This window comes from Mesocricetus auratus, unplaced genomic scaffold (genome assembly GCF_017639785.1).
Source record: "Mesocricetus auratus isolate SY011 unplaced genomic scaffold, BCM_Maur_2.0 Super-Scaffold_100004, whole genome shotgun sequence".
NCBI classification, from domain to species: domain Eukaryota; kingdom Metazoa; phylum Chordata; class Mammalia; order Rodentia; family Cricetidae; genus Mesocricetus; species Mesocricetus auratus.
Window position 1 is genome coordinate 115,648,068 of NW_024429189.1, and position 27,237 is coordinate 115,675,304.

Sequence of the window (27,237 nt, forward strand, 5' to 3'; positions counted from 1 at the left end):
GAAAAAAAAGAAGAAAACACACTAGAGTGTATTAAAAAAGGGAATAAACAGAATTCTCTCCACCAGGATGGTCAAGAGCTGCAGCCCCCAGATGCTGGGTGGCAAGGTGCTCACCAGCTCCTCTTTTGTACAGGGCAAACTTGGTTCAAGAGAGCCTTTCCCATCCAGCCACAACTCTAAGACATCATATGGAGTCTTCAATTTGCCTTTGTGTTTGTGGAAGTGTCCTGCATGGGTTCCACAGTCACTTTCAAGAAGACTCATGGAAGGTCTTACTGCTCCATCAGATGCTCACCATCTTTCCTAGTTACTAAGTAGACCTCCCAGGGTTTTTCAGGATTGCTTACCACATAGTCCCACTAGACATGCACCTTAATGGTTTCTTCAGGGAAGTCCGGGCAGAAATAATTTGACCTGGTGTCCACTCCCTCAGAACCTCCTTCCTGGCAGAAGGAAGCTACAGATGTTAGGTAAGGACTAGGACTCCAATGAAGCAATACTCACCTCCCGGGAATTTGGCATTGGTATGTGACCATTGCTTTATCTGATTCCCAGCCCTCACCTAAAACCTGAAGCTTCCAGGAGCACCACAACAGGAAGCCGCTTCTCATTTCACACAAATTAGCTCAAGCAGCGAGATTACGAGATTAGGGGGGGCACATAAAAAGCAATTCTATAAAGCATACCATTAGAGCCACGGAGAGAGGTGAATTGGTTAGAGTACACCACTGCAGGAGGGCAGTGAAACCCTTTGCTGTCAGCTGTGATGACCTGTGTCAAAAGTCACTGCGGACTGACCTGCTGGTTTCGATGCACATCTCTTAGACTCGGAAGCCCATAGAGCGCAGTCTAAACCTGCCCATAAGGTCTGGGCCTTTTCTTCATTGTAGTGAAAAGGAGGAGACAAGTGGGAATTCAGGGAACACTGGCTCCGTGTCAGGTACTTCGCAAATTGTGACATATAATGCTCACATCACTGGAGATAGGGAATACTAAGATCTCACCCTAAATGAGGCCTAACAGATGCTGGAAGGATTTTAGCATCACACATTTGTTATGGCTAGAGCTTTGGAGCTAAGACAGATCTGCTAACTCTGGGTTCTTGCCTCCGAATGATCATGATGGTTTTATTTTTTTGTTTTTTTAAATTTTTGTACTGGAGGAGGGGTACACTATGGTAAACATCTGTGTCAGTGTTGTGCAGTGTTCACAAACTAATCACAAAGAACAGGTCTGGGATTGTCACTGGCCACTTCTTGTCTTTTGAGAACCCCAGTCTGGGCCCTCTGAGTCTTCTGTGTTTGTTTTTCCACTCAGAAACTTGTGGCTTGTGTGACTGCAACTACAATGGAGTTTTTGTGTAGTTATACATGATGGGGAAAGCAGAATCTTCAACAGACATTTGAGGTGAGCCAATGTGCCAATGTGAATAAAACCAGACAATAACACGGAGAATAGCTGGCCCAGAGGAAGCAAAACAAGTGTAGAAAATGATAGTGGTTTTCGAAAATTAACTTTCCTAGCTTCAGCAAGAGGAATTAATCATGTGATCATATGGCCAGGGAAACTTAGACTGATTTGGGTATGGGGATTTTGGAGGATTTACTTGTTTACATCGTTCACCTAAGTAGAAACCTTTAACAAGAAAAGTGGTGAACCTTGAAGCAGGGTGATTATAATGAACAACTTGCCTTTTTTTGATCTTGGGTGATCGAGGAGGATGATCTCACAGTAAGGATGCTGTCAGCTGTTGTAAATATGCTGGTATGCTACCCACTCTCCTTCAGCATGGTTCCTTCTACATCTGTCACGCTTGTAGAATCTTCTGTCATGATCAGTTTTTCCTGGGAAAGACTTTTATTGTTTGATTTTAATTTATTTCAGATTACATTTTCAATTTGCTATGGAGTGACTCGATAGTCATTTCTCTCCCTTTACTAATAAGATGTTGAATCATTGTCATCATGTTCTCTCTTATTTTTAAGTATGGCTTCCTTAATTCTAGGCATCTATTTGCAGTAGCTGCATTGAAGTCCTTCTTTTCCTGCAATGGCACATCTGTGCCCACTCAGACATGCTCTCCTTACTGCTTTTCTTGCTCTGGATATGGATCATACTTTCTCGATGTTTACTTGAAATGTGGGTTACTTAGTCCTTTCTATTTCTATTACTTGATTTGTTAATGACTTTTCTGAGCTAAATGTGTACAATCAATTTATTCTTCTGTGGTATTTGGTCAACAATATTACTCCAATTGTGGTTAGGGTTTTTTTTTTTGCTTGTTTGTTTGTTTTGTTTTGTTTTTCCTCCATACTTCTCCCCCACCCCCACTGTGTCTAACTTCTTGGGATTTAGAAACTGAACCCAGATAATTTTATTTAGAAGATAATCTTTTCAATGTGCCCACAGATCCCCTGATGCTGGGGATGTACTCAAGCAGCTTTTAGTTTTTCCCAGATTCCACTCTCCTCTCGACTCCCTCCTGCTTCATCTCTTGCTTTACCCCAAAGTTAGCCAAGGGTGAGAGGGGAGCTTACACAGACTCTTTTTGGTTCTCTCATTTCCAGGAGGACTCTATTACATTTCTGACTAGGCTCAACTTGACACTCAACCCAAGATTATAGCCCTAGAATCCCTCGTCTCATAACTGGTCATGGGGTCTCTGCTTCTGCTTCCATTAGTTTAGTCCTTCCCACTAGCAAAGCCTCTAGTTTCTTTATATAACCCTGTCTGCAAAGAAATGCTTCAGGGACCACATTGAGAGAAGGCATGGAACAGCCCACAAAAACTGCAGGACCCCCATTTGTTCTTATTCAAGATTCACTTGTATTCCACAGATAAGCATCTTTAGTGTATTGCTGGCCTTTGATGAGCTTGAGAGCTCTGATCTGGCTGTTGTTTACTATTTTTCAAGTTTCTAGAGACATGATTTGGCTTCTTCCTATCTTGCTTCCAAGAACTCTTGTGAAGACTTGCTGGAACATTATGTGAAATTGCTGACATGGGTATCTCAGCATGCACCAGATGTGGACAGAGGTGTTCAGATGTGAACAGTGTAATGCTTGGGTTTTATTACTAATAAGTGGAGATACCTGGGAAGAAGGCACTTTATTCAGCTGAAGAATTTTCTTCACCAGATGACCTGTGAACATGTTTGGGGGGGTAGCATTTTCTTCATTGCTGGTTGATGTAGAAGGGTTCAGCCCCACTGTAGGAGGTGTCATCCCCAGGCAGTTATTTCTGGGCTGTATAAGAAAGGCAGCTGGGCCAGCAAGCAGCATCCTTCTGTGACTGCTGCTTCAGTTCCTGCCTCCTGGTTTCTTCTTGAGCTCCCCGCCTTAACTTCCCTGGATGATGGACTCAAACCTTCAAGACATAACACAGCCTTCTTTCTTTCCTCTCCAAGTTTGTTTCGGGTAGTGTTCTTTGGTTTGTCTTGTTTATTTTAGGTACACGGGTGTTTTCTTTGCATATGTATCTGTGTACCATGTACATACAATGCCTCTAAAAGACAGAAAGAAGGTATTGCATCACTTTGAACTTGAGTTACAGACCTTTGTAAGCCATCATGTGGGTGCTGGGAATTAAACTTGGGTCCTCTGCAAGCCAGTGTGACCTTAGCTGCTGAGCCATCTCTCCAGCCCCTTGGTCAGTGTTTTATTGTAGTAACTGAAAGCAAACTAGAACAGATGGCTTATGGTTAGGCTAAGAATTTTAATTAAATTAATTATTTTTAAATAATATGACAAATCACCATTTATGGTATGAGAAAATTAAACTATTCATGTTTTTCCCTTGGGACAATCTACCGATGAAAAATTCTATTTAGACACTTCTGTTTCTTTGGGATCAGGGTCATATACAAGGTGACTATTTTATATCATTGTGGTATCATGTGATTTTTTTAGTGCTCTAGCTGAACTTCCACCTTGTTCTATACAAAAGCACTGTACAGATAACTTTGGCTCACCCAGCAGTGAAGTTTACCTTCAAGAAAACATATTTATCACTAGAGGTGGTAATACCAAATGGAATATCCATATAAATTATGTATTCTCATTCTCTCTCTCTCTCTCCCCGTCTCTCTCTCTGGCTCTGTGTGTGTGTGTGTGTGTGCACGCACGCATCTTCCACATTGTTTTATACAGGTCTCATACTGTTTTGTTTATTTTTTGCTTTGTTTGATTTTCTTCTACTACATATGACATGATATCTAGCCTATAAACTTTTGTCTTAACCTCCCGTCCCCATTTGGGAGCATTATGATTATAAATGCATGTACTATCATGTTCAGCTATATGTGTATGCTGAGGATTCAAACTGAGGGTCTCACACTTGCATAGCAAGTACTTTACCCACTAAGCCATGTTCCTTACCCACAGAGAAAGTTTACATATATATATATGTATGTAAATATATATGTATATATATATATATATATATATATATAGTGTGTGTGTGTCTAGAATAGTGGTGTGACACTGATTGTTTTAATTTAGGGTATAAAAGTGCATCAGTATGTATAACTTAGGCATGTTTCTCAAATAATAATAACCAACAACATTGTGTCTATTATGTCTCAGGAAATCCATGTATACAGAAATGAGCTCAAGCTGGACTATAGAAGGATTTCTGGCAGTTAGATAAGAGCCAACATTTCTCAGTAACTTGTGAGTCATTTCCCTTCCCTCTACCAGAAGGGACATATGGTTCTGCAGTTGACATACACCTGTGGTGCCTATGAGCCTATCAGGATATTAAAGCCCACACTGGTCTCCATGCTCCCTCAGCATCACAAGCACCTTCCACACCTTTCAAAGTCCATGATTTCATCCTAGCCCTTCTTATCTCCTCTACCCTAACCTTCCTCCAGCTCACTGGCTTCCCTCCCCCCAGCTACTCACTCTTTCTGTAACCCGCCCTGCCATTGACCCTCTTTTGCTATTCTCTTGCTCTCTCACTACGCTCTGTTCTCTCTCTTGCTGTCTCACTGTCTCTGCTTTTCTCTCCTGCTCTCCACTTGCCTAACCCTGACTGTGTTGAGTCTGCTTTCTTTTCTCTCTACTCTAGACTCTTACAGATGCCTCTGGATATGGTTTCTCTCTTGCTCTCAATAAAAAAAACCTTCCCTAATAATGGAGTGGTCATGTCGGCAGTTTCTTTACTGCGCCCCCTTGAATTCTGTGTCACCTTCTTCCATATTCTTATGTTACGAATGTCAGTAGAAGCGCTAAGGTATGTAATAAAGCTATTCGACAGGACCCTTGCCCTATAGTATATCCTCTTGTCCTAGAGATTCAAGGCCAGTATTCACATTTCCTTTTAGTGCACCCTCAACCCAGTGTTAAGCAAAGGCACAGGCAACAACCAAATTTTCTGGAAGCAGAAGAGTTTGTAATTGGAATACGCAGTGTGCTGGTCAGCAGCCTTCTTTGTGACTACTGGGTCATTGTCAAGCTCCTGAGTGACTGAAGGTCTGTTATAGCTATGGAGCGAATAAACGGAATCATCGCCAGAGAACAGAACCTCCTGTCCCTGCAAGATGATCATTACTGTCACGAATTCTGCCCTTTCTGAGCTACATGATTTTTAGCATGGTAATTTTGACAAAAGGAGTTTGAATAACAATGAAAAAGGAAAGCCCATAACTGACAGATCCTCTTTCATCCTCAGTTCTGAACAAATACAAAAAGAATTCTAATTCTAATTGAAATTGTAGTTATATTAAGTTTCCCCTGTGTGACTAAAGTCTTGTCTCAATACTCAAAAAAAATCTAGACAGATTTCCTTTGTCAACTTGACACAAACTGGAGTCACTTGGAAAAAGAACTTCAATTGAGGAACTGCTTAGGTGAGATTGGCCATATGGCCTGTGGGCATGCGTGTCAAACATCATGTTGACTACAAATTGACATAGGAGGACTTAACCCACTATGAATGATGCCATCCCTAGTTTAGTATCAGGGTTCTCTAGAGTCTCTAGAGTAACAAATTTTACTTATAAATGTGTGTGTAGATAGACAGACAGACAGACAAAGAGACAGAGGGGACTATTAGAATGACTTACAGAGTGTGCTCCAGCTAATCCGACAATGACTGCCTATGAATGGAAGGTTCAGGAATCTAGCAGTTCTTCAGTCCACGAGACTAGATGTCTCAGCTGATCTTTAGTGTACACCAGAATCCCTAAGAAGTGGCTCTAATGCCGGTGAAGGAATGGACTTACCAGCAAGGTAAAAGCAAGCAGGCATAGGGCAAAAGCTTCCTTCTTCCATGTCTTATATAGGCTGCCAGCAGAAGGTGTGGCCTAGATTATAGGTGGGCCTTCTACCTCAAAGATCAGACAGAAAAAACTGTGACAATAAGCATGAGACTTAAATAGAAAATCATGCTTTGAATTCAAAGAAGTCACTGAAGCTGAAAGTGTGTTGTTTAAAGAGGTATGTGTGTGTGTGTGTGTGTGTGTGTGTGTGTGTGTGTGTGTGTGTTGGGGGGAGATTTCTCAGTTACTAAAACACTGCAAACATGAGGGCCAGAATCCAATTAAAAGTCACATGGGTGTGACAGCCCACCTGTGATCCCAGCCCACAGGAGGCAAGGAGGTGATTCCTTTTGTGAGCTAGCTAGCCAGACTAGTTAAAAGGGCACACTCCAGGTTTAGTTAAAAAGAAAAAAAGAAAACCTGCCTCAACTATGAGGGAAGATACCCAGTGTCGACTTCCAGCCTGCACCTATATGTACCCACACATCTTTGAATATGTGCACAAGCACACATGATACACATGTGTACATATGCTCAAAAAGATGGCAAGACCAACTACCTCAAGCTCCTGCTACTGTGAATTCTCTGCTATGATGACCTGCAACCCAGAACTGTGAGTTGTGTCTGTGTATTTTATTACAACTAGAAAAGCAACTAAGAAATCTTCATACAATCACATCTTGGAATTATGATTCTGCTGTTACTGACCACACCGATCATACTATAGACAACATGTCATAAAATCCATCATTAAACCCACAGCTTTAGTGGAAAGTCTTTATTTCTCTTTTCACAGCTTATATCACAGTATCTTCCAGGAACACAAAAGAAACTTGCATCCAAAGCAGCTTAGCTTGCTTAGCTTGGGGTGTGGCATAGAATCCCATGTTGAAGGGAACCCTGGGCCGTGGTGGATGACACAGACCTAGGGTTGGAGCTCTGCAGTTTTCAAAGTTAGATTTTTGAAACGGAATGAAGAGTTGTTTTGTTTTAGAGTGTTGCCTGTTTAGAATCCTTAGGTGCTAGAGACAGAGGTTGTCCTTATAGATAAAGACCAAGCCCTCCGAGGTCAGTGGCTGTGTACTGTAGCCTGCATGGCTAGCACTTTCTCAGAAAGAAACATACCATTTGGGAACAGAAGGATCGGAGAAGGGGACACACACACACACACACACACACACACACACACACACACACACACACACCATTGTGAAATGCATGCTGAGTGGATCTTTTCTGGGCTTTCTTTAATGATGTCTGTGTTTTCACTCACAAGTGGAGGCCAAAGGAATAGCAGGGAGTCTGGATAGTTTAGAAACTGGAGTTTCCTATAGATCTCCAAAGAAAGGCTTTTTTTTTCTTTCTCCCTTTTCTCACAGAAAAGGAAAAATAACATTGTCTCTCATGAACCAGTCACCAGGGAAATATGAGACGTAAGGAGGAAAAGCAGCCACCATCTAATTTAAAAACCACATGCTCAAGACACGAAGTTCACGTTGTGGGTCGCCGGTGTTAATTGGAAAACATCCCCAACGTCTGTAGCAGGTTTTCACACTGCACCTGAAGTGCACTTGCAAGCAAAGAGCCAGGGCACAGCAGTGCCATGTGTTAGACCACAGGTACTTAGAAACCCCACTGTTGGATAGGTGAGAGCCACCAGAGCCTGTGTGGGGAGTTAGCACTGCCAGGAAACCGATGGATTACAGGCAGCAAGGGAACAGTCGGTGGAGTTCATTCAGAATCGTTGCACCATTGGGGATCTTAAAGCCTCCAGTGTAGTGTTTCCTGTACAGCTTGCATCTCTGGATCATAACATGGGGGATCACACAGAGACTGCTGTTTCAGAGAGGCTGGTGGTGCAGAGTATGGGATGAGGTGGGTGGTTACTATACACCAAAGGAAGAGAGACAGAGGGTGGAGTGGAGAGGAAGTGAGGAAAAGAAAGAGAGGGAGGGCGGGAAGGAGGAAGGCAGGGAGGGCGGGAAGGAGGGTCAGTCATCTATAGGAACACTGAGCAAGCATCTGGCCCCCAAGATCTTAGAAACTCATGGCGCTCATTAGAAGGTGAGTGCCTGCTATGAACACAGTATGCCCTCTCCAAGTTCTGTGTGTGAAAGGCTTAGTCCAAGCTTTGGCTTTGAGATACTGGCTGCAGCAGGGTGTTCAAATCTGCTACATGGTATTTCTCTGAGCTTGGAGAATTGTGGTTACTAGTCCCATTTTAGATATTTGCTATTTATGGTAGCTGCTGGTGGCAGGTGCTCTAATTTTGCTTTAGAGAATGACCAGGAAACCATAAATGGGCTCATAAAAGGAATTCAACATGGCTTTTTTCCTTGGTTAGTACAATGGCATCTGGGTGAGCTACAGTTGTTCCTTGTAGCATCCAGCCCATCTGTCATTAGGATGTGCTGGAAGAGGTGTGAGACCCTTAGACTCCTAAGGCTTGGAGATCACAGGAAGCTGTCATCTTAGGAGCTGATAACTGCCCCTCCACAGTACAATTTCTTTGTCACACTTAGGATCTGTCCACACTGTGAAAGAATGAATTTGGGATCATTAGAACCCAAGATAAAGATGATGGGGACTCCCAGGAGAGTTTTGAAACGTGTGTGTGTGTGTGTGTGTGTGTGTGTGTGTGTGTGTGTGTGTGTGTGTTGTCCCAACAATCCCTTAGGTACTACAGCTGTAGATCAAGGTCTCAACCCAGGGTCGACATGAATTGGATGTGGCCCCCACAACTTACATTTCAGGAGCTTGATTCTCCATGTGCTAATGTGAGAGGTGTTATTACTTTCAAAAGAGTGTTAAATAGCTCTCATTGGATTGGTCACTGGTTTGATTCTCAAGAGAAGGTTATCATAAAAGGGCAGGACCTCTCCTCCTCCCTCTCTGGATTCTCACTTCACCATGGATGTCCTTCTCACCACAAACCATGGTGTTAATGTCAACAGGAGCCCTCACCACACCAGAATTGTAGTTTGTACTTGCATCCTCCAAAACCTTCTGTCTTTATAAAACCTCATGTATTTTGTTACAGCAATGAAAAGTGTAAGAAGAAATTCCTATATTTCCATAAGTACTCAGGATATGTTTCTAGAAGTCACAGTTTAAAGGTTGTCACAGTATATGCTGTGCTAGAAAAACAGCAGCAGAACTTTGTGACATTCTCTTTGACATGATGCTGTGTTTAACATAAACATCATCTCAATAGGAGGTACCTCTGTCCCCACTTTTCACATTGTTCTCTCAGTGGGGTCACCAGTATCACCTGCAGGCTGGAGCTTTCTGGGGTCACCAGAGCTAGCTCTGGGAGTTCAGGGGCCTTTGAGGTATACAGAGGAGCTTCGGTTTGCCAGCATCACACTGACCCACTCATGTAATGCTTCACCTTCTGTCAAGAGATGTGCTCACCTCCTACTACAACCAACCTATTGGTGGCATTGTAGGCACAAAACAAAACCAGACTGGCACTACGCAGATGATGCTGCAATTTCTTCAAACGGACTGCTGTCCTTCTTCACCCTTGGCTGTGAGTATTCCACTGGAGAAGAATGAGGCTGTGTGTGAAAGGAAGGCAATCATGTCCCATAAAATGACAGGTGACAAAGTAGACAATCCAGCTATTTCTTTTTTACCCTATCTGCATGTTAAATTCACATCTAGAATCAGGCATATTATCTCTGGTGCCATGAGGCATCATGGTGTCTTAACCACAAGAATAGCTCCTGCTAAGGAAGTTGGTGATGGACCCAAGGGTCTCACAACTAGGAAAGAAAAAAATCAAACTTTAATACCAAACCTTATTTTTTACTATCTTGATGATTCAAATTAGCTGGATCAGAACTAGAAAAACCAGCTTTCTATTAAAATCATTTTTGCAAACTTTATTACTTAATCCAAGGCAAGTAAACGCTGAAAACCAGTTAACAATGTGTATGCTGAAGAGTTCTGGGAAATGGCTCACAGTCCTATGCATGTAGGAAAATAAGCTGAAGAGAAGGGTGGGTAGAAAAATTGAGCAGATGGCAGACACATGATAAAGCCAATTGCGGCATCTAAGTGGCAGCTACAGGAGTATTTGCTATAGGGTTCTTTTAACTGTTGGTGAGTCTTATCTCCTCAAAATATATGTTGATACAAAACTACTCAGGTAGTTATATTTCACCACTTATTAACTAATCTATTCTACCTGTTTCAAAACTAGCATACACTGACGTTGGTGTCTTTCACATTAGGGGTTAGACAGGTAAGCATATTTCTTCTTTTAGATAAGGTAATTTAGTGAAAAAATATATATAGGAATTCATTCTAAAAATAAATGAGCCATCATACCTACATGTGAAACATAATCATGAAACTTGGGAAAAAACATAGAAACTATCTGTAACCTAAGTATTCGATGAAAGAGTTTTATATATGGTACTAAAAGCATAATCCAGATTAATTCTTTTTAACTTCACAAAAGTCACTATCAAGATAATATAAAAACAAGTTACAGAGTATATGAGAATATTTTCGAAAACATCACGTACCCATCAAAGACTGTGTATGAAGTTTTCTTAGTTTCTTTTCTAGTTGTGATAAAAATACCCTTAAAAATTAGTTTATGAAATAACGTGTCTATTTTAGCTCACAGTTCCTGGTTACAGTTCATCACAGCATGGAATTCATAGTGGCCTGAGCTTAAGGGATTTGATCTTGTCACATCCATAGTTGGCAACAGAAAGCAATGAATGCATGCATGCTCGTGCTCAGCTTTCTTCATTCTTACATAGTTCCAAAACCCCTGCCTAGGGAATGGTGCTACCCACAGTGTGCTGGGTCTCCACATCTTAGTTAATAGAATCAAGATATGCCATAGGCCAACTTTATTCAAGCAACCCCTTCACTGAGAGTGTTCCAAGGTGATTCTCAATTGTGTTAAGTTAGAAATTGAACTAACCTTCTTCTGAGTATATATAAACTACTCTGAGCTGAAATGTAAGTAACCAAACAATTCAGTCTAAAATGAGAAAATACTTAAAGGCATAAACAATTATCATAAATAGATGGCAACTGGACACACACAAAACATGTCCAACATCCTCAGCCATCAGGGAAGCACAGAGAACATTCATGACTAGATATCACTACATACCTATTAAAATCACCAGACCCAAAAAGAAAGGAAAACAAACAATGACCAAAAAAAAATTGGCACCACCAGGTGCTGGTAAGGATGCAGAATAAAAAGTAGTGAAAATTACTTCAGGCTCAAAGAAAGGAAGTGACTTGAAATCACCCTCCAGGAGAGTTTTATTAGGAGAATTACAAGCTCATAGCCATAACCAGCCACAATGAAGCCCATGATAATTTGGGAGTCCCTTAGAAAAATTAGAGCATTGCACTGCAGACAGCTTGATGGGGTCTTTAAGGGAGACGGAGAGCCTTCAGTTCTACAAGGTTCCAAGCTGTTGCCCATAGAAATGCAGCCTGCTGCAGCCACTCTGAATAGCATTTTGTGTCTTATCAAGTTAAACTAATCCTGCCTAAGTGGTTTTGTGCATGGGTGTTTGAGGAAATAAAATCGTACATCCACATGAATTTCTGAACAAATTTATCCATAATATTTACTTTCAATAGTGACAAAAACAGAAGCAGCCAAATGTCCCAGTGGAGGAATGGGTGGACACATTGTGGTACTTCTTTCTCATGGATCATTATGCAGCAGGAGGAAAAGAGCCATGCACCCAGACACTTGGATGTATCCTAGGAGTGTTGCACTAACTGTGGAAGGCCTGTCTCACAAGACTGTGTGCCATGTGATCCTCTTTGTATGGAATTGCCAAAAGACAGCACTGTAAGAACAGACATGAATTCAAGGTTGGTCGAGGGCTAAGGCTGAGTAGCCCTGGGATTTGAAGAGGAAGGTGAGGGAGATTCCTGGAAATGATGGACAGTTTCTATCTCTCGATTACTGGTGATTACATAAACCCATGTGAGCACCTGAATCCACAGAACCATCCCCACTGACACAGAGACAGTAGACAGCAGGTGACTGCAGTCAAGCCAGCCCTGAGTCACACAGGTACTGAGTGTGGGCTTTGATCGGTGGACTGTGGTTATGTAAGACATAAGTCAGGGCATGTGGGGACTCTGTTCTATCTTTGCCATTTCTACAGGAACTCTGTTCTATTTTTAAAATTTGTATGAGTGTCTAAAATTATTTCAAAGTGTATATATATATACATGTTATATTTCCAAGTGAGTATGTACTATTTCAAAGTATGTATATTTCTGTGTACTATTTCAAAGTGCATACAATCTGTATACTTTAAATAATGCATGCATACTCATATATATACATATATATAGCAATTGTTCATGAATTTTAATACTTGGTCTATAGTCTTCAAATTCTAACTAGACAACTTGAATAAATGCTTTCCTTTAAATCACAGAATGTTTCAGAACACCTAAGAAAAATGTAAGTTAGAGAGTTGTTTAAAATGCTGATACCCAATTACACAGAACACACAGCCTTTTGATGAACACAAAGGTTTGCTATAATTGGTGCTTTCACAGAAGCAGTGGTTGGCTTAGAAAATAATTCTCTGAATGAAGGAGCCCACCTGCACTGTGGGTGCTTCTCACATGTGGTGCGTGTGGTCAGCTGGGGATGCAGGCCTAAGAGAAAAGATGATTGATCACATCAGGGCCTGATTGAATATAACACCCTCAAACTCCCATGTTTTGAACTCTGTTTTCCCTCCTAGCTGCAAAGGTGCAAGATGTAGATGCCACATTCTAAAACTATCTAGAAATGATGCTTTAGGTACTTGGAGTTTGGAGATAGTAAACTGACATCAGACTGCTTAGCTGGGGATCTGTTGCTCACCTGCTCTGAACCAAGTGCAATGAAATCTCCATTCCAGACAAAAGGGCTGGAGCCCTAGGGCAGAAGACAGGGCTGTGCAAGTTGCGGGTAGAAATGGCGAATGGTCTTGTAAAGGGACAGCCACTGTGGTGTTCCTTTCCCAGGGCATTTGGAATAATCTTTTTCCATTGCACGGTCAAAGACTACTACTGAGTTGTGGCAGATGAGTTTCAGCTCCCCCAAGCTTGCCCTGAGTTCTAGAGAGGGCTGGTGTGCTACTTGACTGATACACCTCCCAGCTCACGCTCCTTACCCTGCAGCCTGCAGTTATATTTCTGGTTTTCTGGTGAGTTCCATCTAGTTTACACCAGTGGGACTGCTAGGCTATAGAGCTTGAGAATTGAACCAGCATCCTGTAGCTTAAACAACTAGATCTATTCCAGATGCGCCTGCAGCTGTTTGCTGGATGGCCTTGCAGTGGGTGATCATTTGCTGTTTCCTTTGAGAAGTTATCCGGACCCAAACCCTTCCCCCCCCCCACTTCACTTTGGTTTGCTTGGCTCAAGCTCATCTATTGGAAGTGTTTGAAGTCTTATGTTCCTGAGAGTAGACTTGTGTGCCAAAGACCACTAAGTAGTTTCCCTGTGAAAACACGAAAAGAACAAACAGGATGAGATAGAAGATTGCAATGCTAAATAATTTTCACCTATCATAAAAAGGCATTCAGTTTTTCTTTTTTTCCAGTGGCATCCACATCAGCATTTCCATTAAAGCACAATCAGAAGAGGAAAAATTGTATGCAATGCTTAATCCCCAAAAGAAAAGAATTCAATTTAAAGTAGCATTTTCCCACTGAAATAGAACATTTATGAAGGGACTTCTGACATTTTGTGCTTAAGGTGATAGCAGACTTAAAGTTGCAGGACTAATGCACAGGTTCCTATATTCTCATCTTCATTCTCCTCGGGCTTCATGTGTCTTCTCATATTGGTTTTAGGTCCCATCTATGCACATATATTTTCTGTGCTCATTGGAAGTAAGTTGCAATTATGATGTTTTTATTCCTAAATATATTACAAGTAGAAAAATATATACTACACACACACATTCACACGTGTACACCTCCGCACATATCCTAAGAATATAATTATTAGGAAATTATCGGTTACAAGACCCTTTCCTAATCTAAAAAGTGTACCCTCTATATTTATTTCATTTCTCCCTGCATTGTTTGTGTAGCAAAGGAAAGGAAGTTCAGATCCAGTTCCCACACTGTTCTTCCTTTGGTGACTGCCGAATTTTTCACTGACCCCAGGACTGTGTTTCTTGGTAATCACTGAGTTATTTGCAGGGAGGTGCTCATATTAGCACCTTGTGACAAATGCCCAACTTCTGTGATTCCTGTGATATTTGTGGGTAGGCCTGTATATAGGATATATATTACATAGCAACAAACATGTTCACACACTCGATAACCAGTTGCTTCTTATAAAAGACACTATTAAGAAATTTCAATGTGCAAACATCATAAACTGGCCTTACACATACTAAGATGGCTTCAGTGTCACTCAGAATGATTTCTGTGTGACCATCATTTTATATGGAGTTTGTCACTAAGTGAAATATCCTAAGTTACAAGCTGTGTGCTTTCCTATATCTCTATGGGTATGGTATTTATGTCTCATCTATCATTTTTTACAAGCTTCATCATGTTCTCCTGTGGGGCCACAGCACAGTTCATTTAACTGCCTGTCCTGTGGCTATTCCTTCAAAATTGGAACATTCCTTCCTGGAGGGAGGAGGAAGGCACCTATGACTCCAGAGCTACTCATAGAACTTACAAGCCTCAGCTAAGACAATCACAATGCCTCTGGCCAAGGTCATATAAGCAGTACCAACTGCTGGTGAGAGACAGTGACCAGCAAATCTATCTGTAGATTGTAGAGGGAGCCTTTGTGATCCATCGTCTACTTGGGCTTTTGGATTATTTAGCTGCCTGTGTGCTCCCCATGCTCCTACAAGTAGTTACTGCAATGAACTCATTGGTTCACCAGGCTAGAGCTGGGTGGAATCAGTTCTTTGGTCTGCTATTTGCATATCAGATGTGTAAACATTTGCTTATGTCTATCCAGGAAAAATCATGCAACATTACCTTTCTCTGAATGAATGTTCAAATTTAGTTGTTTCCAACATTTTGTAGCTACTTGTAAAATTGCAGTGAAACAACTAGTGTTCATGCATAATATGTTTTTTTTCCCCATGGGCCAAGTTATTTTATTTTATTTTATTTTATTTTCCAGTTTAAATTTAGATAAGAAACGAGGTTGCTTCACAAGTCAGTTCCAGGTCCCTCTCCCATTCCCTCCCCTCCTCCCGTGCCCGCCCCCCAACCCCCCCCCGTTATCCCCTCATTCCCCCAGGGAGGGTGAGGCCCTCCATGGGGGTGTCCATAGTCTGTCATTTCATATAGGGCAGGGCCTAGACCCTTCCCCAAGAGTTCAGGGTGAGAGTTCTATGGGAGTCCAAAGTCCGTGTGTATACTTGGGATGGGTACTGATCTGCTGCAAAAGGCTCAATAGATTCCCTAGGCCTCCTCACTGACACCCAAATTCAGGGGGTATTGATCAGTCCCATGCTGGATTCCCAGGCTGATGCCTGGGTTTCAAGAGTTAACCTTCGTCTAGTCAGCTGTTTCTGGGGGTTAAACCAGCCCAGTCTTAATCCCTTTGATCACCAGTCCTCCCTCTCTGTTACTGGCTTTCTTGAGTTCAGCTCAGTACTTAACCAAGGGAGTCTGCCTCTTCTTCGATCAGCCACTAAATGAAGTTTCTGTTTCCCAGACTCTCTGGCCATAGGATTGTAGGCTGGCACTCCCCAGATCTATGTCTAAAATCCATATATGAGAGAGTACATGCCATGTTTCTCTTTTTGTGACTGAGTTACCTCACTCAGGATGGTTTCTTCTAGTGTCATCCATTTGCCTGCGAATCTCATGATTCCATTATTTTTTTCTGCTGAATAGTACTCCATTGTGTAGATGTACCACATTTTCTCTATCCACTCTTCGGGTGAGGGACATCTAGGTTGCTTCCAAGTTCTGGCTATTACAAATAAAGCTGCTATGAACATACTGGAACAGACATCTTTGTTGTATGAATGGGCATCTTTTGGATATATGCCTAAGAGTGGAGTTGCTGGGTCTTGTGGTAGGTTTATTCCCATTTTTCTGAGGAATCTCCATACTGATTTCCAAAGTGGCTGAACCAGTTGGCAATCCCACCAGCAATGGAGGAGTGTTCCCCTTTCACCACATCCTCTGCAGCATAAATTGTCATTGGTGTTTTTGATTTTAGCCATTCTGACAGGAGTGAGATGGTATCTCAGAGTTGTTTTGATTTGCATTTCCCTGATGGCTAAGGATGTTGAGCACTTTCTCAAGTGCCTCTCAGCCATTTTAGACTCCTCTATTGAAAACTCTCTATTTAGTTCTGCAGCCCACTTTTTAATTGGGTCCTTTGCTGTTTTGGAGACTTGCTTCTTGAGTTCTTTGTAAATTTTGGAGATCAACCCTCTGTCAGATGTGGGATTAGTGAATATTTTCCCATTCTGTGGGCTGCCTTTTTGTCTTGCTGACTGTGTCCTTTGCCTTACAGAAGCTTCTCAGTTTCAGTAGGTCCCATTTATTAATTGTTGATCTCACTGTCTGTGCTACTGGTGTTATGTTCAGGAAGCTGTCTCCTGTACCAATTCATTCAAGGGTACCTACCACCCACTTTCTCTTCTAAGAGGTTCAGTGTGGCTGGATTTATGTTGAGGTCTTTGATCCATTTGGACTTAAGTTTTGTGCATGGCGATAAACATGGATCGATCCGCATTCTTCTACATGCCAGTCTCCAATTATGCCAGCACCATTTGTTGAAGATGCTTTCTTTATTCCATTGTTTATTTTTAGCTTCTTTGTCAAAGATCAGACGTTCGTACATGTGTGGGTTAATACCCGGATTTTCAATTCGATTCCATTGGTCTACTTGTCTATTTTTGTGCCAATACCAATACCAAGCTGTTTTCAGGACTATAAAGCTTGAGGTCAGGGATGGTGATGCCTCCGGACGTTGCCTTGTTGAACAGGGTTGTTTTGGCTATCCTGGGTCTTTTGTTTTTCCATACAAAATTGATTATTGTTCTTTCAAGGTCTGTGAAGAATTGTGCTGGGATTTTAATGGGGATTGCATTGAATCTGTAGATTGCTTTTGGCAGGATTGCCATCTTTACTACATTGATCCTACCTATCCAAGAGCATGGGAGATCTTTCCATTTTCTGAGGGCTGCTTTAATTTCTTTCTTTAAAGATTCAAAGTTCTTGTGATACAGGTCTTTCACTTATTTGGTTAGCATTACCCCAAGGTATTTTATGTTGTTTGTGGCAATTGTAAAAGGTGATGTCTCTCTGATTTCTTTTTCAGCCCTTTTATCATTTGTATATAGTAGGGCTACTGATTTTCTTGAGTTGATCTTGTAGCCTGCCACTTTGCTGAAGGTGTTAATCAGCTGTAAGAGTTCCCTGGTAGAGTTCTTTGGGTCATTGATGTAAACTATCATATCGTCTGCAAACAGTGTAAGTTTGACCTCTTCCTTCCCAATTTGTATCCCCTTGATCCCCCTTTGTTGTCGTATGGCAATAGCTAGGACTTCAAGTACCATGTTGAAAAGGTATGGAGAGAGTGGACAGCCTTGTCTTGTTCCTGATCATATGTTTTGTTGTTTAATCTTCCAGATCAATTCCTAGGACTGGGATTGTGAGAGCAAAGACTAAGATCTGTGCTTTTGCTTTATCCTGAAAGTTTTGCTTCCTAAGGATTGCACTGATTGGCACCTGTCAGCACATTTCCTTGCAGTCTCACCTACTGCACAGCTGCTCATCCAACCTTCAGGAAGGGTTTATTAAAGCTTGGCAATATGGTGGGTCTAAAGTGAAAACTTCAGCCTGTGTAAGAACAGAGCCTGTCCTTTTAAGGTCCCTGGTGAGGGAAGGGGGAGTGTAATGTCACAGAGAAGTGTGTTCAAGGTTGACTGATATCACCAAGCTAGACTAAGAGACAATGTGCTTTCTTGTAATTCATGTCTAAAGCCAAAGAACATCTGGAAGAACAACGGGGCTGCGTAGTATGTGACGTGACAGTGGTCACTTGCCTTTGTCATGTCTTTCTCTGTTCAGGACTTTGCTTTCAGGAGGGGAACATTTCCAGAAGGGATGGGGGGAACAGGGTCCCTGCCTATGTGGTGGGACATTTTCAATTTTCCATGTGAAACCAGAAAAAAATAGTAAAGGGTAGATTAAGCTCTGTGTTCCCCAGGCAAACATAACAAACTAGAATTTAAAAAACAATCTGAAATAGGCACTTTGTCTTAGAAAATATGCATGTGGTTATTACATGCTATGAAGAATCACCTGTATGAATGATGCAGATTTAAAGCTGGGGTGCATATCTACAGTATCAACAGTCAGTAGCTTGGCCTGTGGCTGTGAAACCAACCCACTGAGTATTTCCCTACTAGTAAAGTTAATGTAGGATATACCTAATTTTCTCAGGCAGTAGGGTGTGGTTGGCTTGTGGCATGGGCTAGATGTAGGCATTACTCCATCTCATCTCATGCTATGTACCCTCTCACTGTCCACAGTGCTGAGCCCATTGTCAACCCCTGGTCTTTGCATGTGCTGATCCCTCTGCAGACAGATTGTTTACTAAGTCAATGGCTAAGTCAGACTGAAGTCTCATTTTTCGTCATAAAACATGCTTGTTATGTATGTTTGGTGTTTTCCAAAAACCATGTGTTAAATGCTTGATTCCTATGGTGTTGTGTGATGGCAGAACCTAGCAGGAAGCCCACTGCTCATTCAGCGGTGGGTTATGTCCTTAAAGAAGGCAATGGGACCTTGATGTGTCCCTTCCTCTCTCTCATTCTCCCTCTCTTCTCTCCCTCTCCACTCTCTCATTCTCTCCTCTCTTCCTCTCTTTCTTCTCACCTTGCCTCTCTTCCTTCCGTTTTGTTTTCTGGCTCATCGTGTAAGTGCGTATTATCTACCATGATGTGCCTCCTTGGCACAGGCCCTACTGAAATCTTCAAAACTGAGCCATGGTAAATTTTTCCTGTTCAAAAGTTACCACATGTATTTTGTTATAGTAACAGAAAGCTGGCTAACACAGCATGCCATTAGTTTGTGTTCCTAACAAGAAATGGAAAACATCACCATTGTCACTTGAATGAAATGAGGACATGACTGCAAGGTATGACTGAAGAGAAAGATTTTATTGTAGATATGAGGGAAAATATGAGGCCATGAGAGGAGAGACATGAGGGAGAGGAAGAGAAGGGACAGGGACAGGAGGTAAGGAGACAAGTGGACCAAGAGAGCCAAGAAACCAAGAGAGCATGTGACTGAAATGGCAGGTTTATAGAGAAAAAAAGCTGAGGGAAGGGAAGGCAAGTCCCCGGGCTGGAGATGTTTAGGGTAGAGGATGTGGTGAGAAGAGCTGAGAGGTCCACAAGTACTGAGTGAGCCTGGAGGTCTATGTGTACTTTGGTGTGGTAATAGACACCACAGTTAGCCATTTGTCCTGGGTTTTGGGGGGACCTGACTATACATACATTGCTCTCCTCCTAGGTCCTCATCACTTTTATGTGAATCATGCAGTGTCCTTCACACAAGTCGGGGTTGACCTTGCTTTTAAAACCACGTTTGTATTTATCCTCTGTACCCATCTTCTTGGCAATGGTGATGATTCTTCATCCTGCCTGACCACGGTCTGCATGTTTGTCTCACCTCTCAAGTTTGCCCTGAGTTTAGTGGTTTTTTCTATATAGGGTGTGCTAGTTGAAGCTTGTGGGTATCCAATACCCTAGATTCCCCACAGGGTTTGAAGAGATACGCTTAGTTCCTCATTATCTATCAGGTAGGGCTCTTGCCGGTGAGATCCCTTGCCTGACCTACACTCACCTGAAAACTTTCTGTTTGTCTGATCAATACATTGTAGAGGAACCTATCCCCCAAGAAGCTAACCACTGGGGCTCCTGAAGAGGTTCATTTGGCTCTTGTTTTCAGAACATCACATATTTAAAGGCCTTAGCCATCCTTAGACGATAACCAGACACTTCTTAAATGAGAAATGAGTTTGCTTTTTTGCCCAGAACAAATACTTATGAACATAAGCCTCCCTTTGAACCACTGCCCTGCATGTGTGAGCTCCTGTCACTACAGTCTTCCTCACTGCTTGGTGCAGTGACTTCAGGTATGTCTTTGACACAATTGAGGAGAGATGACAGGTATTTACAGCACTCTTCATGACCTGGTGCCTGCTCCAAAAGGCTAAGCAAACATTTTATAGAAGGAACTGAAACCATATACAAAGCATGTTGGCCCATCGGAATGTGATCTTCGTGGGCAGCTGAGAAAGTAGGAGCTAGAATCCGAAGGGCTGCAACCAAGAGAAACAGAACCAAAGCAGGACACAATATGAAAAACTTGGAGAAAGTGCTGTTTCTGGTGATGAGACACACAACACTGTGTTTCAGCTTCATCCTCAACTCCACACTTATACACCAGCAAACACCCTGTCAGCCATTCCACAGTTTGCTGGTAAATGTTCTTCAGGTGTTGGAAGTCACCCAATCACCAGCAACAGGGACACAATACAGTATTGCAGGGTAGTGCAGCATTTCTTTCCCGCTATCTAGGGAAACTCCGTTCTTTACCTATATCCCTTTAACTCAGTGGTTCTCAACCTCCCTAATGCCGCGACTCTTTAATACAGTTCCTCATGCTGTGGGGACCCCAATCATAAAGTTATTTAGTTGTTACTTCATAACTGTAATTTTGTTACTGTGATGAATCATAATGTAAATATCTGATTGCAGGATATCTTATAGGTGACCCCAAAGAGGTCACAGCCCACAGACTGAGAGCCATTGCTTTAACCTCTTCCTGTCTCTCTGCCTACTTCAGTTCTGTCTGGCTCTGTGTCACACTGAGGGCCTCCAAAGGAAAGGGGTCAGAAATAAGCATGGAAATGACAGGCCCCTCTGCCTCATCTCTTGCAAGACAATCCCTGGATGATGAGCAGTAGGGACTTCATCCCATCCCTTGAAGGACATGCATGCCACTTTGTTTCATTTGGTTTCCTTCTAAGTTAACTTTACTTTTTATACCTTCATTTAAAAAGTATTTTCATATTTCTGGATTTCGATCAGGTCAATGTCTTCTACAATCATAGAAACTTTCTTCTTAAGAAATACACCATTACCGGGCAGTGGTGGCGCACACCAGGCGGATCTCTGTGAGTTTGAGGCCAGGCTGGACCGATAGCCTCCAAAACAATACAGAGAAACCCTGTCTCATAAAAACCAAAAAAAAAAAAAAAAAAAAAAAAGAAAAAGAAATACACCATCATTTATGAAACATTGAACTAGATGCTACTGGGAGAAATAAAAATGATTTATTTCTGAGTAGTTCATTAACTTACTCATTTCCAAAGTTTATTAATAAATGTTATTTGTTTTATAAATATTTGTCTGGGAGCCCATAGAAAAATGACTGACCATGGTCAGTTTATGTAGCACAGAGGTTCAAACCCAGGGGTTTGGTGCATGCTAGACAGTACCTTATCAACTGAGCTACATCCTCACTCTGTTGCGGGCTTACTTCTATTTCACTACCTCATGATACACTTTCAATCTGTGGGGAACGTAGGGCCAAGTAGGGGAAACTAAACACACACTCCTGACATATTCCCAAGATGGTTAATGTACTCTTTAGCACAATTGTACTCTTATCCTTGTATTCTGTGTTTGTGAGACCCTAGATCTGTGAGCCGTGCAGGTACCACATAATAGGGCTACAGAAGACGCCAGTGTTTTTAGTAAGCTCTAGTTTTGAATAAAGCAGAGAACGTGGACTTTCCATTAACTTTGTTTCTATTGATGTGATAAATATCATGACCAAAAGCTAGAGGAAAGTGTTATTTCATCAACTCCAGACCACCATGAAGGGAAGTCTAGGCAGGAACTCAAGGCAGGAGCTGAAAGAGAGACCATGGAAGAATGCTGCTTAGTAGCTCGTTCCTCATGACTGGATTTTTTATACAACCCAGGACCACCTTTCCAGAGGTGGCGCCACCACAGTGACTGGAACCTCCCACACCAATCATTAATCAAGAAAATACTCTGCAGGCTTGCCTAAGGGCCAATCTGGTGGAGTCATTTCTCAGTTGAAGTTGGTGTTTCTGTTGGCTAAGGTCACAGGTGAGTTCTTTATGTAGCAAAGGCGCACTGAGTCCTCCTTATGCCAGGGCATACCTGTGAGCTCGAGCTCTGCCTGCCGGGAGGTCAGACCAAGTCAGATAGTAGACAGCAGCACGGCTGAAAATTACAGGGTAGGTCACGATTCTGCCAGGGAAGATTGGACAGTCTGTCAAGTGTTGGGGAGTTCCTGATGAGAAGTGACATTTGGGGAGAATGCACTAATGTATTGAGGAAATGAGTACTACGTGTACATGACAGAAGTATACTGACAGATACTGAACGCAGTGGGTTCTGAGTAATGGAATGAGTATTGAGTCCCAGGAACCAGCTGTTGGTTGTATTTGATTCTAAGTGATTTAGGTTTGCACAGGTTTATGTGGCCAGTAGCTGCTGGCTTAGTGTAACAAACCCATGCAGAGTGCCCCTAGGACCATATGGTGACCCTCCTGCGCAGATGACCAGGTGGAGGAAGAAGGATGACTCCAGGTCAGCACACTGGTGGCAACACCTGGAGGGAGTCCAAGGAACAGAGCTGAATCAAACTTTGCCCCCTGGAAAGAGCCAGCAGCACTTGTTCACATAGCTGCTTAGCAATAAGGGTGGAACTTGGTGAAGATCAGCACAAAGCCTGACCTTGTGACTTCTGAGCAGTGAAAAAATATAAGGCTTGAGACCCATCAGCCCATTCGGGCGATACGCCACTCAGTGGATCAAACCAATTGGCAAGCCCAGGCTGCAGGGCCAGCCTCCCCCCCCACTTGCCTCTGCCTTGCTTCCTGCAGCTCACAAGGAGACATCTCATGAATCCCGAGCTTCTGTGTTTCCCATCTGCCGCAGATGTTCCAGACAGTGACCTAGGAAAGGATTTAAAAGACAGCTGCCCTACAAGCCACGTCTCTTCTGTGTGGGTGGTGCATTATTTCATCTACTTGGCTGAAAGAATCTGTATCTCTTGGGCTGTCTGTATTCCTCCCCTCCCTATTTGGTGGCTCTGTGCCCATGGCCACTTAAACCCATGAGGCTCCTGCAGATGGAAGAGCAAAGGAAGGATTACGAGCCAGGATGTTCTTATCTTCTCTGTAATTTTTCTTGAATTTTGAAAATCCATTTTAATCAAACTGATTAATTATTTTGGTGTCAGGCAAGAACAAGTCTGTAACTTCAGTGTGTGGCTCAATTCAGATTATGCAAAGTATTCGTTGTTCTGAAACCCATTGCTTCACAGCATAGGGACAGTGATGTCATTCTTGAGAGAGGGTAGAGCCAGACACTACAGCGCTAGCATTCTTGGGGGCCATGGAGCAGCAGATTCCAGCCTTCACTGTATGGGAAAAGTTCAACACCTCTGCGGCTACTGCCACACCTACACAACCATCTTGGCACACACCAGTTAGGAAGCAAGATCACCAGAGGCCCTGGTGGTCAGAGTGAAGGGGCATAGACATAGATGAAACAAAGCTGTTTTCTGTGCAGCTGGCCATGAGTTCAAACACAGCACAAAGCCTGGAATAAACAGTGAGGGAGTGGCTGAACAGTGCTATTTGCAAGAGTGTCAACTTTTCCCAGCCTCTGCTTTGTCCATTATAAAACAGAAATGGCAATAAAACTTAAATTATTTCTAGAGTCCTTATGAGACACAATGACCTCAGGAGCACAGAACTCATTCTTTGTGAACTAAAAATCAAAACTCCAAAACTAAAAGCTAAGAATCTAAGGCACAGAGAGCCAAAAACTCCATTCACATCAGGGCAGTTTTGACCTGCAGCGCTATGGCATGGGCTTCCAGCAGTTTTAGTGTAAGATTATGGACAACACCATTTTCATCTGGGAGATTTTGGGCGTCTGTGGATGAGTAGCTCCTGGCTGCTATAGAGTGTGGAGAGCCTAATGCAGGTGTCAAGTGGAATCATACCACAGCCAAGCTCCATAGTACATTCTCAAGCGTCTCCAGGCTATGGCAGGGTCTGAGTGATAATGAGCTCTTTGAAGAGGAGACATGCTGTTTCTTTTTTGTTTTTAGAAAAGGTGTCTGGAGTAAGCTAGGGTTTCATCTTGTGCAAAATAAACAGTTGGAGAAGGCAACCTTGTTTTTTGATGAGTCATCACAAACGGCATGCACTTTGATTACATAAAAATCCATAGTGAGTGGAGCCAGGGGTGTCCATCCAAGATCTGGGAAGCGAGTATGCACAAGCTCTACAAGGCAGCTAGGTGGTGGTTCTCCCACTGGTATGTCTTAGAATCATCTCGATGGTATTCCCAGCCCACCCACCAAACCACCTCCATCAAATTCCCAGGAAATTCTCTCCAGGTCTGGGAGAGTCCCATGTGCCCCTGTATCACTGTGAAGAGAGCTACATTTGCAGGCATCTGCTCCCAGAACAGCTGTCACATCCCCATGAGGGAGGCTGCACATCTGGGTGGAACTTGGGCCCCTTATATCCTGACTCAGATCAGCATCAAAGGAAACTTGAGTGTATTCAGAGACAGCATCCTACCTCTGTACACACGTGTCCCACCATGTGCTGAGCACAAAAAGCAAGAAACAGGTAGGACATATCTGCTGGAAGTCACCAAGGCCACCATCTTTATCCCCATCACCCCACACCAGGATCCCGGAAATCTCTAAGACATGATTTTCCTCACTGACCTCCTAATAAACCCACTGTAAGTCTAAGATGTCCTGAGTCACAATGCCTAGAGAATAATACTTGGAGAAATCAATGATAAACTAAAACAAAGCAGCGACAATGAAAGACTATGTTGAACCATTGTGAGCTAAAGACCTCTTGCATTACAATTGTTTTCCATAACATTTCCCCTACTGTTTAGCTGTCTAAGAGGTTTGCACTGGGAAGGCCCTCAGTCTTGGCCAGGTTTTCCACTGCTATGCCCTTGTTTGAGGTTCACACTTGCTGGTCATCATGGTAGCAAGAACATCAGAAACAGCAGCTAGAACAGCAGCCAGGAGGGGCCTGCTCAGACAGGTGGCATTCCGTTATTCTCTCACTAAACTTTCTTCCTGTCCTTCCTACTGTCTCTGCAGAGTGACTACTCCAGTGACACAGAGAGTGAGGACAACTTCCTCATGATGCCCCCACGGGACCACCTGGGACTCAGCGTCTTCTCCATGCTCTGCTGCTTCTGGCCTTTGGGCATTGCGGCCTTCTACTTGTCCCATGAGGTAAGGCCTCTGTTGGTTGGTTATACACAGTACAAGGTGCTGTTCACATATGCACACCATCATGAAGGATAGCCAAGGAAGCCTGGCCATGAGGGGTGTCTGCATGCAAAAGCTGGGGAACCCCAGAGAGCCAGGCAGGGTTGTTAGGTAGCCTTACCTCCTGGTCACTCAGCTGTGTCCTTGTAGAGGTGATATTGTCTTCAGAAACAGAACTGGTGACCAAAGCAGGTATCCAACTACCAGAAGCCAGATGGCCTTTGGAGACTTGACCTTTAAATGAGACTTGGTGTGTCACGTGCAGAAAAACATCTGGTCCAGGTTAGAGATAACCAGTGTAAACAGCAAACCTAGCCAGAAAGGAGGGAACAGGGTTTGTTTTCCTTGTCAAAGGCTCATTTTTTGTAAGCTATTCATATAACAGAGCATGGTCCCCAGCAGCCCGTGTGGATCCATGCTGAGTGAGAGACCCTAAAGGTACCAATTTCCAGCTTATCTTACTATTCAGCATTCCATTGGAATGCAGGTTTTGAAAGAGATTTTTCCTAGCAAAGAAAGATACAACTTTCATATTCTTATTCATAAAAGAAAGGCATTTATATGCACTAATTAAAGCATGAAATTACCATCACCACCACCCACTGTCATTGTCCCAACCAGAACAGAGAGAAAGGCAGCCCCATGTAGCACAGAGTACTAGAGACTCTGGTGCATATAGAGGGTCTCCAGGTGGCAGAAGACCCCTAAGGGAGACCAGAAAAGCCCTGCTGGCTTATAGGATTCCGAGACTGAGACTGTAAACAACTCACTGATATACTTGAAATAGGCTTTTCCTTGTTTGAACATGGCTTTCCTGCCTAAGACAGCAGTTACTTCCTGGTGGCTTCTGAATGGATGAAGTTTGGACTGATATGGTGAGAGAAGCCTCGCCTTACCTAGCTCCCTTTAGGGCACCAGCATGAGTCCAGCAATGGCCAGCTGCCTCCATTTCATAATAGCCTAGGAAGAGCAGGGGTTGTGGCCCCCTTGAGAACCAGTGCTTGTTTGCAAAGACTAAGAGGCAGAGAACTGCCTCAGAATAGGAGAGAAGGTACGGTAGACAGAATGGGGGTGAAGGAGGGAGGCACGTGGAGTCAGACAAGGAGAGTGGAGTGGTGCGTAGCTCCTATTCAGAGCTTTGGCCTAAGTTCTGGATGATAAACACTAGGGTGGGTGATTCTGGATCCCTAAGGTCATGCTGAGGGCTTGTTCTATGGCCAGCCCTGGCCTGGAAGATCTGTCTAGGTGCCTCTTGTGAATGTGCTCTATGGATGCTACAGTCAATGAATGCAGTCAATGGTATAAACTTGTATGGAAAGCCAGATTCCTGGGCCCAGGCAGATGGGAGTTGAGGCAGGCTCAGATGATCCTGGTCTCCAAGGCTTTCACAGGTACCACCCATACTGCAGATATGGATGCATGAGGGTTTGGAGGAAGAACTGTGTGAGATATTCATGGTGAGTGAAGTCTGCTCCTGCCTGTATAGGAAGCATGTGAAGTCTATGTTAGACAATGAACCTTACCAGTAAGGGGGAACAGAGATAGACAATGTAGTGAAGAGAGCCAGTTCCTGACCCAGCAAGGGCATTGTGGATCTAT

The 27,237-nt window shown here is 43.0% G+C and overlaps 1 protein-coding gene across 2 annotated transcripts in view; it reads left to right on the top strand.

Annotated features, from left to right (window-relative positions):
• Window positions 1–27,237, top strand: part of Syndig1 (synapse differentiation inducing 1) — a 157,231-nt gene that overhangs the window by 61,060 nt on the left and 68,934 nt on the right. For both annotated transcript variants that reach the window (XM_005072553.4, XM_013115179.3), the window contains exon 3: window positions 25,465–25,602. In XM_005072553.4, coding sequence (XP_005072610.1) covers window positions 25,465–25,602 — 138 coding nt within the window. The remainder of the gene's footprint in view (window positions 1–25,464; window positions 25,603–27,237) is intronic.